Source organism: Lutra lutra, chromosome 4 (genome assembly GCF_902655055.1).
Source record: "Lutra lutra chromosome 4, mLutLut1.2, whole genome shotgun sequence".
In the NCBI taxonomy this organism is placed as follows: domain Eukaryota; kingdom Metazoa; phylum Chordata; class Mammalia; order Carnivora; family Mustelidae; genus Lutra; species Lutra lutra.
Window position 1 is genome coordinate 104,361,433 of NC_062281.1, and position 16,138 is coordinate 104,377,570.

General features: G+C 43.8%; 1 protein-coding gene across 3 annotated transcripts; it reads left to right on the forward strand.

Annotated features, from left to right (window-relative positions):
- Positions 1 to 1,459: 1,459 nt before the first annotated feature.
- Positions 1,460 to 11,029, forward strand: HENMT1 (HEN methyltransferase 1). Of its 3 annotated transcripts, none has more exons than XM_047726494.1 (7): positions 1,460 to 1,671; positions 3,715 to 3,834; positions 5,686 to 5,798; positions 6,424 to 6,558; positions 8,598 to 8,777; positions 9,452 to 9,644; positions 10,499 to 11,029. In XM_047726494.1, the coding sequence occupies exons 1-7, from the start codon at positions 1,504 to 1,506 to the stop codon at positions 10,931 to 10,933; spliced, it is 1,344 nt and encodes a 447-aa protein (XP_047582450.1). In that variant the 5' UTR covers positions 1,460 to 1,503; the 3' UTR covers positions 10,934 to 11,029. The 3 variants fall into 3 exon arrangements, with proteins under 3 accessions (XP_047582450.1, XP_047582451.1, XP_047582452.1); XM_047726495.1 differs by having other exon boundaries at positions 9,452 to 9,626; XM_047726496.1 differs by lacking the exon at positions 1,460 to 1,671 and adding an exon at positions 1,705 to 1,824.
- The last annotated feature ends 5,109 nt before the right edge of the window (positions 11,030 to 16,138 follow it).

Here is a 16,138-nt window from a genome sequence, read left to right on the forward strand (position 1 = left end):
CAGAGTAAAGAGAAAAGAAAGTGTGGTGGGTGGGGACAGGTCTATTTGACTTAAACTCATTTGGAAAGTGTAGCACATGGTCTCAGTGGGACTTAGAATCTAGGGGCAGAAGGTAAGATTAGGCATGATGAGGAAACAAGACGACAAAGGGTAAGCAAGGGTACTAGCCACTGGAAGCAATAGATGCAACTGACAGTTTGAAGAGGTTGAGATTTGGTGATTGTCCAAATCTGAGAAGGGTGGAAATAGAGCCAAGGATGATCTTCACACTGAAAAAGTAGGAAACCAAGGAAAATGATGAAATAGGCACATTTGGAGAGGGAGCTGGACATGAGAATTCAAGTTCATAAATGAGCCAGCTAACAGCTTAAGGCAAAAACTCTAAATCCAGGAATTCTGTACAGATGATTTATTAACTTTTTTAAAAAAGATTTTATTTATTAAGTCGAAAGAGAGAGCGCGAGCAAGCATGAGCAGGGGTCGAAAGAGAGAGCGCGAGCAAGCATGAGCAGGGGAAAGGCAGAGGGAGAGGGAGAAGCAAACTCCTTGCTGAGCAGGGAGCGGGACTAGGGGCTCAATCATGACCTGAGCTGAAGGGAGATGGTTAATGAACTGAGACAGCTAGATGCCCCCATTTATTAACTCCTAAAAAAATCTCTTTAAATATTTTTAAATTGTGGTAAAATATACATAACACTTAAATTTTTTTTTCCAGGTGTGTATATAAGATACTGATTCAACAAGTCTATATTTTGTGCTAAAACTTCCCATTTTAAGTGTGTAGTTCAGTGGCATTGAGTACGTTCACACTGTTGTGCAATCATCACCACCGTCTATCTATGGCCCTCTTCCATCATCCCAAACTGAGTTCTGTACTCATTAGCTGTCAACACTCAAATCCTTCCCTCCACCCCAAGCCCCTCCCTGGCAACCACCATTCTACTTTGTCTTTGTGAATTTGACTACTTTAGGTACCTCATATAAATGGAATCATCCTTTAGAGGAAGAAAAATTATTTTCTCTCTACCCTTCAGAGTTTTTGGCTGAGACCCCTGTATTAAAAGACCTATTACTTACATAATCCAATAGAATAATGGGCAGAAGGCTTGAACAGACCTAGTGGTTCATTTACCCAGCATGGGGGTGTAGAGTGCTTCTTTTAATTAAATTTGTTAAATGAAAAAAAAAAATCTATTAACAAGAGAACAATGGAGTTTATTAATATGTATACCTCACGTAACAGAGAAGATACTTGGGAAGAATGAGTAAATCCCAGAGGAAGCCCAAGTCACCACTTTAAATACCATTTTCAGTATAAAGAAAGATGTTGGGGTGGGGGTGTTGGGGGAGGCCAGTTAGGCCTGGCGCGGCGCCGCCTCGGTCCAACGGTCTCGACTCTCAGCGGGCCGGGCCGGGCCAGGTCGCGCCGGGTCGCAGCCACGCGCCGGTGGGGGACGCGGCGGGGACAGCGGTCCCCTCCAAGGTTCAGAGGGACTCCTCGAAATGGCTTCGGGGCATGCGCCACCGCGGCCGTTAAGAGACACAAAACCGACGCCTAGCAGCCCAAAGCCCGGAGGCACAGGGCTGGGCGTCTGCCCGCGAGCGACGCCTCGGGCCACAGGCCAAGACTGCGGCAGGAGCGCCCGCGGCGCAGGTGTGGGCGCTTCAGGTGTGGCCGCGGGCGGGTAACGTCACGCAGCGAGGCGGTGCCGGCGGGGCTCAGGGGCGGGGCCTGAAGTTAAATACAGCGGCGGCTGCGGGAGGGCAGGGGGAGTTCGCAGTGCTTTGCTTTCCCGCTGGTGCTCCCCTCGGGAGGTAAGACGTGCGGGGACCGGGTATTCATGCTCTGGGAGGACTCGAGGACTCTGACATTACGTCACTTGGGGGAGCGGGGTGAGATACGACTTAGTAACTCAAAAGTCGGTAATTGACATGTTGCTTACATTTTAGGCTGAGAACCAAAATTGACATTCAAGTCCATCAGTGAATTGGATTTTGGAAGTGTTTTTAGCTTCTCAGTTACTTCGGGCATTTTTTTCTCCCCGAAATTTCATTTGTTGATCATGTGTGAGAAAGTGATTGAAAGCAATTTGAAGGTGCCTGCTGTCTCATGGAGTAGAGCATGAGATTCTTGATCTCAGGGTCGTGACTTAAATGGTGGAGCCTGATTAAAGGATGATGAAGCGGATAATAAACTTGAGGGCTTTTAAGAAATAGTCATTCATAGGATTGTTCAGATTGTATCAAAGCTAACAGGGAAAAGGGAAGAAGAGTTGTTACTGCATTTAGCTGCGTTTGTACTGATGAAAGATGACGTGGGCTTTCTGAGCTTGTTTTGTCTGAAGCCATACTTATTAAGCAAATTCAGTCAATTAAATGGTAACATGTAAAGAGGGGAGGAAACTTGCTCTGTCCCCGGTTGATCTAGGCGCCTCTTGTGCTCAGGCTCCTTTACAAAACTGCTGTTTTGTATTTACAGCTGAGCCATGGCTGGTTCATAGAGCTTGAAGGATACATTGTTTTCTTGTTTTAACAAAATTGAAGAAAACAAACGGGTAATGCTGCTCCTAAACCTGTTTGTATGACTCTCAAGAGGTATCCCTGAGATGGATTGTGAGGTAGTTAAAAGTAAAATCCCATCAAATTTAGCTCCTAGCATTTCTTGGGGTGTTGGATGAGATCGAACAAGGATATACAAAAGGTAAAATTCCACATTTGGTGTATATGAAGTGAAAAGAGTATCAGTTATTTTAAGTAGCAAAATCTACTTTAAAAATACTCTTTAATGATAATGTGATTTTGGATCCACCAAAGATCTTGTTCACTGAAGATGGTGATTGAGGAGGGTGGGGTGAGGCCTAAGAGTCTGCATTTCTAGGAAATCTCCAGGAAAAGAGAATCACTGAGAACAACATTTGGAGTCTGTGCTGTCCAATAGGTAGCCACATGCCACATGTGGTTACTGAACACTTGAAAAATGCCTTCGTAAGACTTAATTGAAAGTCTTTAATCAGGACTACAGCACAAGAGCACTGCAATAGAGGAGAGATGGTGAAAACTCCCATTTTCAGCTGCGGGGGATTTGTAGCCATTAGCAGATGGCTACAGCATCAGCAGAGGGGCTGAGCGCATGGAAGAGACCACCAGAGTTTTGGGTATTAAGCAGCATTTAACAGGATTCTTGATAGGGCAGCTCTGGGGGATTGGATTATTAAGGGGTGGTGGTAAGGAATTTGATCAGACTGTGAGATTAAAGGTGGAGAATTCTCTAAGCTGACTTGGTAGGATTCTTGAGAGAAACTGGCCTAAGCAGGCCCAAGACAGGATGGTGTCTAGGTCAAGGCCTAATCAGAAGACCATTTATAGGAGCCTTTCTTTAGTTTGGTCAACAAGTCTGTCTCCAGCCTACCTGTATTCCAGGCTTTGGCAGTTCATTAAAGGTCCCTTGTGGCTAGGAGACTTAGAATTGTTAAAAGCGTTAGTTTTCCCTCCAGCTGACTGTAATAAGCCCTCAGAAGCTTAAAGCCATATTATCACTTAAGAAAAGATAAGACTGGAGACTTGGATGAACGATGGAGGAAATGCAGTACCACTGAGTGATTTTTGGACAGGTTGAAAGGCCAATGTATTGTACCAAGTAACTGGGAAATGAGGCTGGTTTTTCCTTAATTTCTGAAGCTGCGCATGATTTAGAACACCTCCCTTCTGCTTCAGGGCAACAGTATGGATCATTGTGAAGTTCTCAGCAAGAAAGTGATTGAGTTCAAACCACCAGTGTATGAACAGAGATACTACTTTGTTAAAAACTTAGTGAATCAACATGGACACAAGAAGGTAGGTATTTTCTTTCCAAACACTTAGAAGACTGTCTTATCAACTTATAGTCAAAATACAAGGAAAAACTTAAGGATTTGGCAGGTCAGCAGAGACTATTTGAAGATGTGTTGCAATCTACGGCCATACCACCCTGAACGTGCTGGATCTCATCTGAAGATGTGTTGCAAGGAAGGAAAGGGATTAGTGCAATAGGGAGAACACTGACCATAAGGTCTGCATGCATCAGTAGTTGGGGGGAAAAACATTTTTCTCTAGAGTAAATAGAACTGATTTTTGGGGGAGTGGGAGAAAAGGGTGGTATGATTGGATAGTATAACGAATTAACCTAAGTCTATCCTGTAAATACAGTTACTTCTGTCTTCAGAGAGGGCAGGGTAAAGTTCAGGGGTCTGTGGGAAGGAGAAGCTTGAGCTAAATTTAGGTTAACAAGAAATTGAGTATACTATGTAAAAAGCAGTTTAAAGCTTCCTAAGGCTGTAGTTTGCTTTTGGACTAGGTTTTTAAAAAAGATTTTAGGGGCGCCTGGGTGGCTCAGTGGCTTAAAGCCTCTGCCTTCGGCTCAGGTCATGATCCCAGGGTCCTGGGATCGAGCCCCACATCAGGCTCTCTGCTCAGCAGGGAGCCTGCTTCCTCCTTTCTCTCTCTCTGCCTGCCTCTCTGCCTACTTGTGATCTCTGTCTGTCAAATAAATAAATAAATAAAATCTTAAAAAAAAAAAAGATTTTAGAGAACGAGAGAGCACAAGCCTGAGGGGAGAGGCAAAGGGAGAAGCAGACTCCTGGCTGACCAGGGAACCCGATGTGGGGCTCTGTCCCAGGACCCTGGGATCATGACCTGAGCTGAAGACAGACTCTTAAACAATGGAGCACCCAGGCGTTCCTAGACTAGGTTTTGTTGTTGTTGTTGTTTTAATGCCCTTCTCCCACTGTCCATAAATGTGCCAGCTTCAGAAAGGAAACTGCTTATGGCTAAGGGTACAATATTGTGGTAAGTTGTGAGGTTTACCTAAAGTATTAAAGGTAAAAAATGAAACACATCTGAGGAAAAATTGGATTGAATATAGGTTGAATGGGCCTATTGCTAAGGTATAGTTATAATCCCATTTTCCAGAAGGGAATTTTTATTTTTTTGGAAGCAGCTTAGTAAATGCTGTAATTGGTTTTCTGATAGAATGAATTTTGAGGTAAACTTTAGTCTGTTTCAGAATTAACACTTTGTGCATCTAAAGATAATATGGTATCTTTCATGTCTGAGTATCCAAAAATACCCCCTTAAGGCTGAATCCAGCTGCCCCCTTAAGGCTGGATTAGAACCAGTCAGCTACCCTAGAAGCTGATTTGGGATATTTTTGGGATTGGGTGCCATTAAACTTTATAAGTATTAATTTCCTAAGGTGGAATCAGAAATTTAGGTGATAGTGTTTAGTGATTAATGAAGACTTTAGTGCATAATTAAGAAGTTCATTTAAGAATACATACATATGTGCATTAAGGGGATTAGGTTAACACTGAACATAAATCCCTAAAACATTGGTCAAGATCAGGCACTTAAGTTAGAAGCTGCTCAGATGTTCAAAGTTGTGTTTTATAGGGTAACTGCCTACCATGTGGGGTGTTCTGGGTGCCTGGTACTCATCTGAAGTTGTTACAGTTCAAACACTAACACTGCTTATTCCCTGCCCACTCTTCCCTTAACGTTTCAGGTTAACTTCCTTTTTGTGTACCTTTTTCTACCAAAAAGATCTTGACATAATTATATGGTTAATTCTGATAACCACTTACTCTCTAAAGTTTTTGGTCCTATTTGGCTTCTGGCAATAATGTCTCCAATGCTCTGTTTCATCTGTAGATTGCAGACTTGGGCTTCGGGGACGCCACACTTCTATGGATGCTGAAATACCACCGCTGCGTTCAGTATCTTGTTGGAGTAGATATTGCTGCCAAACCCTTTGAATGGGGAGGGTAATACCAAGTTTCTGAAAGTATGGTGCATTAATCTAAAACTAGTGGCACTATGAGGAATGTCAGTTTTATACAGCTTATTTTGAAAGATTGGCCCCGAGAGCCTCAAGGTCACCGATTGACTATGCCATAACATTGTGAATGATACAGTAGTTTTTCCTGCCAATGTAGAAAGTAAAGCCTGTCAAGAAATTATAGTAGACAAAGCATTGTAGATTCAATTTTCAAATGGCAAAATCTTAATGCTGGACACCAGGAGAACTCAATTAGAGGATTGACATTGCCTCAGACCTCTTTCAATTTAAGCCTGAGCAGCTCCCCAGTCTCCTATATATATTGACTGCAGGGTTTTTTTGGGACATTTTTTCTTCTAAAGAAAGTTAATCACTGATCCACAGGGAGCTGGAAGACCAAAAGTATTAAATGGCGAGAGCATCAGCACCATTCAGTCTTGTTCTTATTGGCCAGTAATCTGAGGAAGTTAACCCTAAGACCTCCTTCTTACTACCTCAAGTCTTGGAAAATTCATTTCGGTAGATAATGATCAGAGGATCAGATTATCAGAATTCCACTGCTGGTGAGATTCTGAAAGATTACAGTGTTAATATTCCTTCTGTTTTTACAGGGGTAGGTTGTCTCCAGGAGTGGGGAGTTACATCATTCCTCGAGAACTAGATTTGACTATAACCTTGTACCGTGGTTCTGCTGTACAAAAAGACTCCCGTTTGTGTGGATTTGACTTGATAACATGTATTGAATTGTAAGTATTAAACCTATTCTTACTGTATAAGTTTATTACAAATCAGAATTCTCTGGGCGCCTGGGTGGCTCAGTGGGTTAAGCCTCTGCCTTCAGCTCAGGTCATGATCTCAGGGTCCTGGGATCGAGTCCTACATCGGGCTCTCTGCTCAGCAGCGAGCCTGCTTCCCTTCCTCTCTCTCTGCCTGCCTTGCTGCCTACTTGTGATCTCTCTCTCTGTCAAATAAATAAATCTAAAAAAAAAAAAAAAAAGGAAATCAGAATTCTCAGTAAATTTGGTCTCCTAACAAGATTTAAATTGTAATCTTCAAATTTATTTGTAAAGCAGATTACTTGACAGGATTGGCTTTAGTTTCAGATTTACAGATGGAGGAGCCGCAGAAATAGTACCAGGAATACCTTTTATTCAGGTTCAGCTATTCAAGTTTTCCTCATTTTTTAAAGGATTTTGAGATCAAGAGTGCTAGGAAGAAAGCATGAGTCAGGGGGAGGGGCAGAGGGAGGGCAGAGGGGCAGAAGGAGAAGCAGACTGTCCCCTGAGCAGGCTCCCCTACTTAATTTTTAAACACAGTAAAATATTTTTGAGCAGGGACACCTGGGTGGCTCAGTTAAGCGTCTGCTTTCAACTCAGGTCATAATCCCCGGGTTTTGGGATTGAGTCCCGCTTTGGACTTCTTGCTAGTCTTGCTGGGTGGGGAGCCTGCTTCTCCCTCTGCCTTCTTCTCCCTCGGCTTCTCCCCCTGCCTGAAGCTCCCCATGCTTGTGCTCATGTGCTCTCTCTGACAAATAAAAATCTTTAAAAATATATTTGAGCAGAGGTATATTTCTGTGGATTTTAACACATATAGTTTAGTGTAACTTACAGTCAAGGCACAGAACAGTTCCATTACCCGAACAACTCAGGCTGTCCCTTTGTGGCCACACCTTTTCCTCACCCCTGGCAAGCATTCACCCATTTTGCAGCAAAGATTTTAGAAACACTATAGTAATCATACACTATGTAATTTTTTGAAACTTTTTTTTTTCCAGTGAATGCCTTTTGAGATTTATCTAATTTCTTGGCAGTTTTTTCCTTATTTCTGAGTATTCCTTTCATGATGTACCACCTTTTCAAGCACTTAAGGGTATTTGGGTTTCCAGTATGGAGACGAGATACCATTCACAGAACAGGTTTTGCATGAACACAAGTTTTCATTTCACCCCAGGAGTGGGATTTTGGGTCATATGATTTTCTGGTTCAGAGTTTTGCTCTATTTCTTCCCTTGCCTTTACACTTTTATGCATTGACTTTTTCTTTTTTTGTCCTCTAATGTGTGAATTTAAAGCAATAAATTTCACTAAGTGCATTGTAGCTCTAACTACACATTTTGATGTGTAGTATTTGCATTGATACTGCAAAGAAGCTAAATTGAAGACTTGAGTTTGAGTCATTTACCTATGTGTCTTCTCTTACTGGTCTGAATGGTTGTTTCCTTCCCATCACCATCCTGCCAAGTGGTTATGGGGAGATATATGGGCACATTTGCCCTAAAAATCACATCAGTTTGTTGTCTTTGGAAACTTAACATTTTCCAGGCATACACTCAGTGTCAAATTGCCTCTCCTGTTCCTCTTTAAGGCAAAGATAGAAGTGGGTTAGATTAACATACAGCATCAGGATAGAAATGGCTTCCTGGGTCTAGTGGCTGCTTGTACTGGGACAGTTGATCTGGTCCTTGGGTGTGGGTGAGAATCTGCTGGGATCTGATGCTGAAACCCACAGCTTTTGTAGAGGCATTTATTCTGGTGTCCTAGCACTGCAGGCCTTCTGGGGAGCTAACACTTAATGCTCATACTTCTGGTTACTGACAGTGAGGTCCAGAGCCCTGAAAGAGGGGGTGACGTGGTCCAAGGGCAGGGTGAGGATATAGTAATAGTTGGTTTCAGGTCCTATAAATACTGTTACATAAATTCAGATGGGATAAATGTAGAGGTAGAAAATGTTTTTGCTAAATCAGCTAGGAAAATAACTGCATTGTCTTTCCCATTGACCATTTCAAGGATAGAACACTTAGATTCTGAAGATCTGGCCAAGTTTCCTGAGGTCGTGTTTGGGTACTTTTCTCCGGGTATGGTTGTCATCAGCACACCAAACTCTGAATTCAATCCCCTGTTTCCAGCATCAACCTTTAGAGATCCAGATCACAGATTTGAGTGGAACAGAAAGCAGTTTCAGATGTGGTGAGTTCATAAATGTTATGAATTTTGTGGTAAGGATGGGGGAGTTTACCCCACAGGAGTTTAAAATGCTATAAAGTCAGTCTTGATACACACATTATGAAAGTTTTATTATCCTAATAAAATTTCCCAAAATTCTGCTTGACATATAAAAAGGACCACGATATTTGGGTAGAATAAATGGAATTTTTGATTTCTTAGGTCTCAGGCAGCCACGCAAAGCCTGGGGTACCAGGTGACTTCTGATATGAAGGCATGAGGAGTAGGAGTGTTGGTGTGGAGATAGGGAAACAAAATAGGGAGGGGTTTGTAGGGCAGTGAGGGTGAGCCCCCATGCCCTGCCCAAGTGTTCCCTGCCAGGGCCTTGACAGATGGACAGATGGTCACGTTTCTGGCATGACTGCAAACCCAAATTTGAGTTGGGATTATAGCCATTTAGTCTCCTTTTTCATGCCTACACCCTGCTCCTTAACTCCCCCTTTCTCCATATTTTTGTGATTACGCGGAAGTAGACTCAGGACCCTAAAGTCTCCTCAGAAGTAAGCAAACCCAGTAGCATTATGTGTTGCTGTAAGAATTTGCAACTTGGGAAGTATTTTAGCTCATTGTATTTTTCTATCTACTGGTGATTTTTAATCTAACCATACCTTTCAGAAATGCATTTCTTTTAATTTCAGGGCTTTGGATGTGGCAAAGCTCTACCATTACTCTGTAGAGTTTTCTGGTGTGGGGGATCCACCAGCAGGAGCTGAGCATGTTGGATACTGTACCCAAATTGGGGTCTTCCAGAAAAACAGAGCAAAGCCAACTGAATCGAGCATTTCAGAGCCAGAGGAACATGTTTATGAAGTTGTGAGTTTTCTTTGGGAGGTAGCGGCCAGGGTAAGAAGCACATGGATTAGGATGTGAGCTTTGTAAGGGTCCTCACTGTAGAGATAAATGTAAATGTGCTTAGAATCCGTCATGCCCACAACTGCCTTCAGGGTTGGTCTACTTCGCCCTAGAGACCGTCTGGCCTCTTGCCATGTCTCAAATCACATTACAGGGAAAGAGCAGGAGTCCTGGAAAGTTTTCAAGCTAATATGTCAGCAACCCCACCCATGGCCCCCCAGTAATCCATTAAGATCAGCAGCACTCCTCCACGGCATGGCCCAGGAAATGAGTATAACACCTGAAGCTCCAACCTTCTCAAGCCCTTTTGGTTTCAGGAGATATGTTGAAGAATAAGCACATTGCTCTCCTAAGAATCTTTTTACCCATTTCCCTCTAATATCAAGAAGGAACATTGGGTTGGTGTGAGTTGGTGGAAAGCTGGCTTTGGGAGACTTCGATCATTAGAATTTTTTTTCTTTTTTCTTTTTTTTTTTTTTTTAATTTATTTGGCAGACAGAGATCACAAGTAGGCAGAGAGGCAGGCAGAGAGAGCGGGGGAGGCAGGCTCCCTGCTGAGCAGAGAGCTTGATGCGGGGCTCCATCCCAGAACCCTGGGATCATGACCGAAGCTGAAGGCAGAGGCTTCAACCCACTGAGCCACCCAGGCGTCCCCGATCATTAGAATTTTTAAAGCAGCTCAGATGTTAATGTCTGTACCTCTGGTTTGATTCCCATGAAATCGTGGCATGCGTGGCTAGTAGGATTTGATACATGTGTGTAGTTAATACCCAGTTCATAATGTGGTAGCAAGTTCCTAAGGAAATGAAACCTCTTGGTAATTTTTCCTTCAGGTTTATACCACCTCATACCCGAGTTTACAGCAAAGCAAATACTTCCGGTTTACTCTGAGTATTGAGGCGGTGAAAGCCATCGACTTGATGAAAAGCCGGTTTCTCCGGGGTCCAAGGAGAAAGGAGGGCGACCGGGTGGTACCGCTCGGCAGCTGCACCCCGCAGCACGGGTTAACAGAAGCTCAAAGGGCCGAAATAGAGCAGTCCCCCAAGCCGTACAGTGTGGGAGAGAAGTTCTACGTGCCGCTGGAAAGACTCCTCGCTTTCCCGAAGGTGAACCGCTTGGTGGCGGGCAGCACGGAGAAGCTGCGCACGGTGCTCGCGGAGGGACTGCGGCTGAACGGCGATCAGACCGCCGTGCAGGTGGAGCTGGTTGACTACCGCACACAGCGCCTCTTCGATGAGCATTTAGTCAGCCCTGCGCTGGAGTCCTAAGTGAGGCAGCCTAGTTTGCAATTTTCTCTAACCGTGTGTTTTTTCATAGGCTTTTTGTAGGGCGGTGGAGGGCCCATAATAGTGCTTGTTCATGTTTGTTAGACCCATGTTGAATGTGACTTTAAAAAAAGATTTTTTAAGCAAAGTGGATTATCAAATAAAACGTTTCCCCAGGGAATAAGTAGTTTTAAATACATAGGATTCTGTATCCTTCCTTTGGGCTAAATTCTAACCTGTACTGTAATACTTGCCTAAAACATCATACAGGAAGTGTTTGAAGGTAAGAGCAGCCTCCTCCCTGGTAGTTTACTGCGTGGAACCAGGGTGGTCAGAGCAGTGGAGAATTAGAGCTTCACATTGCGGGGGAAACTGGTTTAAATCACAGACCTGAGTGTAGAGGTTCGCTGACCAGGCTCTGCCACCAAAAGGACCTATTCATCTGCCTTCCTGTTGTGACTATCTCAGGGAGGACTTTTTGTTACCACTTGAATATTCCAAGTCCTATTCCAAAGAGAGAGCAAAGAAAGGGACGGGCCATGTGCTGGCTTTCTGGTAAGGTTGGTTCTATACCACTCTTCTGCTCCTTGTCCAAGCAGATAGAAGGATCACCTTACCACTCAGGAAAGCTGGGAGCTGTAGTTTCTTATTCTGGGCTGGTATGTGCTCTCCGTTCATGTCTTCTGTTCTCTGGGAAGGAACCCGGAGCAAGGGACCTTTGGCCACTTGCCAGTCTGCCATGAGTGGCGTATCCTCACTAACCAGGGGCCAGCTGGTTGTGGAGTGTGGGTGCCTAGGAAAGGCCTCTTGGAGCCATAGTTCTCAGCTTGATTCTTTGAAGTGTTGATAAGTAGAAAGTGGATTTGAGGGGGAGGGGCAGGGAAAGAAGGGACTTAGGAATAGAATCTGATCACATAACCGCTTGTTAATCAGCTCTTCATAGTCCCTGCACCCCCCACCTTTCTAGACTTATTTTTCCCTCTTGAATACATAGGACCTGTAGACGCACTCTTGGTATACCTCCCCCCCCCCCAACAAAAGGCCCTGTCGGTCTGTCTAGGTCTCTGCATGACTTCTGCTGCATATGGCTTCCTTTTCATATGTTAGAACCGAGGTTTCAGGCTTAGGCCAGCACTTTGTCCTGCTGTCCTCCAGGCTAATCGATTACTTTGTTCAAGCTTCCTTCCTTCCTGAGAACCTTTTAAAAATGATAGTTGTGGGTGATGGAGCTACTCTTACTCCCCTGTTTCTGCAACATCAGTACCTACATCCTTGATATTTGTCCTCACCTTCTCATTTTGATGCAGGCATGGAAAGATTCATCAATGTCTAAAACCTGCTGTCAGGTGTTCTTGTAGAGAGCCAACTACTGAGCTCTAGAAATTGAGGTGGAAAAGTGACCAGAGATAAGGTGGATGTGTGTTCCACTAAAATACAGACTAAAGGCAGCTGTTTTGTCCATAGTTTGCAGTTTTAAAAAGCTATGTACACTTATTAACCCTTTAGCAGCATGGAAATGTAGATCATTCTAAAGGGACAAAAGCAATTAGACTTTCTTTCATATTGTTGTAAACCCAGTCAAAGTTGGGTTTATTAGGGGAAGTTTTAGCTCACTTGTGTGTATCCTGGGGACAGTAACTGCATAGAGTTAAAGTACTGAGACCGCCTGGCCCAGAGTAATGTTCCCTATAAGGTTGCCGTGTTAATATTAGAGGAATGTTAGATATGGGCATATCTTTACCCAGGCAGCCAGTCCTCATAGCAAGGCATGTTGCAGGTCTAGAAAGTGAAGAACAGTCCTTTTTTTTTTTTTTTTTAAAGATTTTATTTATTTATTTGACAGAGATCACAAATAGGCAGAGAGGCAGGCAGAGAGAGAGAGAGAGAGAGAGAGAGAAAGCAGGCTCCCTGCTGAGCAGAGAGCCCGATGTGGGGCTCGATCCCAGGACCCTGAGATCATGACCTGAGCCGAAGGCAGAGGCTTTAACCCTCTGAGCCACCCAGGCACCCCAAGAACAGTCCTTTAAGGTTGAGACTAAACCATCCAATACGTGATTAAGGAAAGTGGCAACCCTAGGGGCGGCTGGGTGGCTGTTTGTTAAGTGTCTGCCTTCAGCTCAGGTCATGGTTTAGGTTCCTGGGATCCATCGAGTTGGCCATCAGTCTCCTTGCTCAGCGGGGAGCCTGCTTTGCCTGCCTCTCCCCCTGCTTATGCTGACATCTGTCTCTGATGAAATCTTTACAAAGTAGGGTTGTTACTTAAGAGTATCTTTGTTTTATATACAAAAAGTGTAAAGTTCTAGCCAGATTTCAGGTATCTCAGTGTAGGACCTGCTGAAATAGACTAGTTCTCTCCAGCCACTCTTTTTGAGGGGCACTGAGTGGCTCAGTGTGTTAAACGTCTCCTGTTGGCTCAGGTCACGATCCCAGGGTCTTGGAATGGAGTCCTGCATCAGGCTCTCGCTCTCTGCACACCACCCCCGCCCCAGCTTATGTTCTCAGTATCTCAAATTTTAAAATATTTTCAGAGATAATGAAAGTAAAGGGGGGAGAGGAGAGGGAGAAGCAGGCTCCTCACTGAGCAGGAAGCCTGACCTGGGGCTTGATCCCAGGACTATGGGATCATGACCTGAGCTAAAGGCAGCCAATTCACACACTGAGCCACCCAGGGACCCCAGTCACTGTTCAGACTGCTAGCTGCTCTCCCTTTTACTTCACCTCCCAGTGCATTCCCCGGCTCAAGTAAAACCCATCCCCCAGGGGGCAGTGTTGGATGGCCACCTCCTCTTCATCCTTACTCTATTTTCTAGCAGCTTCCTGTGAAAGGAGACATGAGGGAATTTTAAAATTTTGAATCCTGCTTTGTGATCAATACATTCTTTTCCTCCATGTAGGCTGCCCTTTCTGGGGGAGATGTTTAAAAGTCCTTAAGAAGCTTCCCTTTGCTTTCCTATAGAGGAACTCCTGCCTGTGTATGTGTCCCTTATTATGTATGTTAGGTAAAACAAATTTTCTGTTAAATAAACAGTGCTAAATACTGGTTTGAGAAGCCTTTGGTTTCAAAGACTGGTGAGCAACAGGAAGCAGAATAAGAAAGAAGTTGAAAGCTCTGGCTAAAACTTGTTATTAAGGGGCTTGAAATCTTCATGAGGAAGGTGGTTTCTATCTTACCTCTAGTCTCCCTCCAGAACCCAAAAGAACAGCCCTGCCAATTAAAAACTGTAAACTCACTTATATAATCTTCAAAAACTGTTAAAGTAATACTGTAAAGAAGATAATTCAGAACTATATAGACCTTAAAGTAAGCTTTATAATCTTTATTATGCTTTTTCCTTAGACCTGCCCCCAAACACCATCTTCGTGAAACTCCCTGCCCCTCATTCAATACTTTCTTGAAGAGAACAGCCCTGTCCACCATTCCTCATAGAATTCCAGTGGACTATAATTTATTTTCTGATACTAATTATTTTACATACATGATCGACAATTTTTTTGATGAGCTTCATCACTAGCAGTATATTTTATAAATTCATTTTCACCTATTGTATTCATTTTAATCACTTTTCTTGGGGCACCTTTGGTGGCTCAGTTGGTTAAGCATCTGCCTTCAGCTCAGGTCATGATCTCAGGGTGCTGGGGTCAAGCCCCAGATCGGGCTCCCTGCTCAGCAAAGAGCCTGCTGCTTCTCCCTCTCCCTCTGTCCCTACCCCTTGTTTATGCACTCTCAAGTAGAATCTTTAAAAAAATTAAAATGTTTAATCAATTGTTTCTTGTTATGCTAAAAAAAAGTCCAGACTGCTAAGGACAACACAAGTGTCCCTAACCGTCTGTACACCATCCCATCGCACTCCTTAGAGACACCAAAAGTTCTTTGGTTCACAATAACTGGAACTACAAGTAGATTCCAGTTTTGCGAGAACCAGTGCATTTTTTTTTTTTTTTTAGATTTTATTTATTCATTTGATAGAGATCACAAGTAGGCAGAGAGGCAGACAGAGAGAGAGGAGGATGCAGGCTCCCGGCTGAGCAGAGAGCCGGATGTGGGGCTCGATCCCAGGACCCTGGGATCATGACCCAAGCCGAAGGCAGAGGCTTTAACCCACTGAGCCACCCAGGCGCCCCGAACCAGTGCATTTTTTTAGAGGGTGGATTGTTTCTTTTTCTAGGAAAACCCTTGGAATGGACCACAGGCTTTGTAAACAAAAGGCCTCAAAACACTTAAGATGTCATTGCTCCAAGGAATTTCACTGCACTGAATGTTAATGAAATAGTTAACACCGAGTCCTGTGGGTTCAGCTGCTGACAGGACGTCAGGGAGGAGCATGATGCAAGCTAGAATCTTGAGACGTACCTTCAAGGATGCAGGGTGTTCACTATGGCTAACATACTTTCTCCCAGTATAAGATGCCCATCTTTGGGAATATCCCGAAATAGGGAAAAATTACAGGTTTTCCCAAGGTCTAGCAAAACAAGCTAGAGGAGCCAGAGTTCATAAATTGGTACAGTAAACGTTTCACCTCTTTTGCAATTAGTTTTTGAAGACCACAGCATGCCATGCTTTTTATACAGATCATTTGGAAATCACCCACCAACACTCTGTCCATTTACCTGTCGGGCCCTTTATGTGCTGGTCACGTTTATGTGGACTCCTTCACCGGCATTGCTGCCATTCATCTCTACTCCTTTTCATCCTCCTGTGTGACTCCTGCTGGAATTAGTCAAATTAAGCTCTGAGCATCTTATGGTCTTTCCCTGAAACATCGCATTGCTCCCTACTCCTGTACCTTAGCCTTGACCCAGTCAGATTCTTTGTGTTTGTTGAAAAGGCTCTGTTACTCCGCTGCTATCTTCGTCTAACCTCCTCCCTCTGGAAGCCATTTATTGCGCTGACCACCCAGTCCTTTCTAGCAGGAATCCACACAGAAGGGAGCTGACAGTCTTATTAATTCCACATTAAAGGAAAATCAGTTTACTTAAGTAGGGTAAAAGTCTGATGTTTCAAAATCTTTTTTTCCAAGTATTTCAAATTACGTAAAGTTAGTATTGAAAAGGGGTACCTGGCAGGCTCAGTCGTTAGAGCGTTGGACTCTTGCTCTGGGGGTTATAAGCTTGAGCCCCATGGTCGGCAGGGAGTTTACTTAAAAGAATTAGTAATGAAAAAAGTATTTTTCCTTTGTCTTCATTCCGTAGACTACTGGGAAAGAAGGG

Bases quoted from the DNA above. Each gene is read 5' to 3' on its own strand.
- HENMT1 (XM_047726494.1), top strand. From the start codon at position 1,504: ATGGCTTCGGGGCATGCGCCACCGCGGCCGTTAAGAGACACAAAACCG. The intron at 1,672-3,714 runs GTGGCCGCGGGC...CTTCTGCTTCAG, and splicing joins CAGGTGTGGGCGCTTCAGGT to GGCAACAGTATGGATCATTG. The intron at 6,559-8,597 runs GTAAGTATTAAA...GACCATTTCAAG, and splicing joins TTGATAACATGTATTGAATT to GATAGAACACTTAGATTCTG.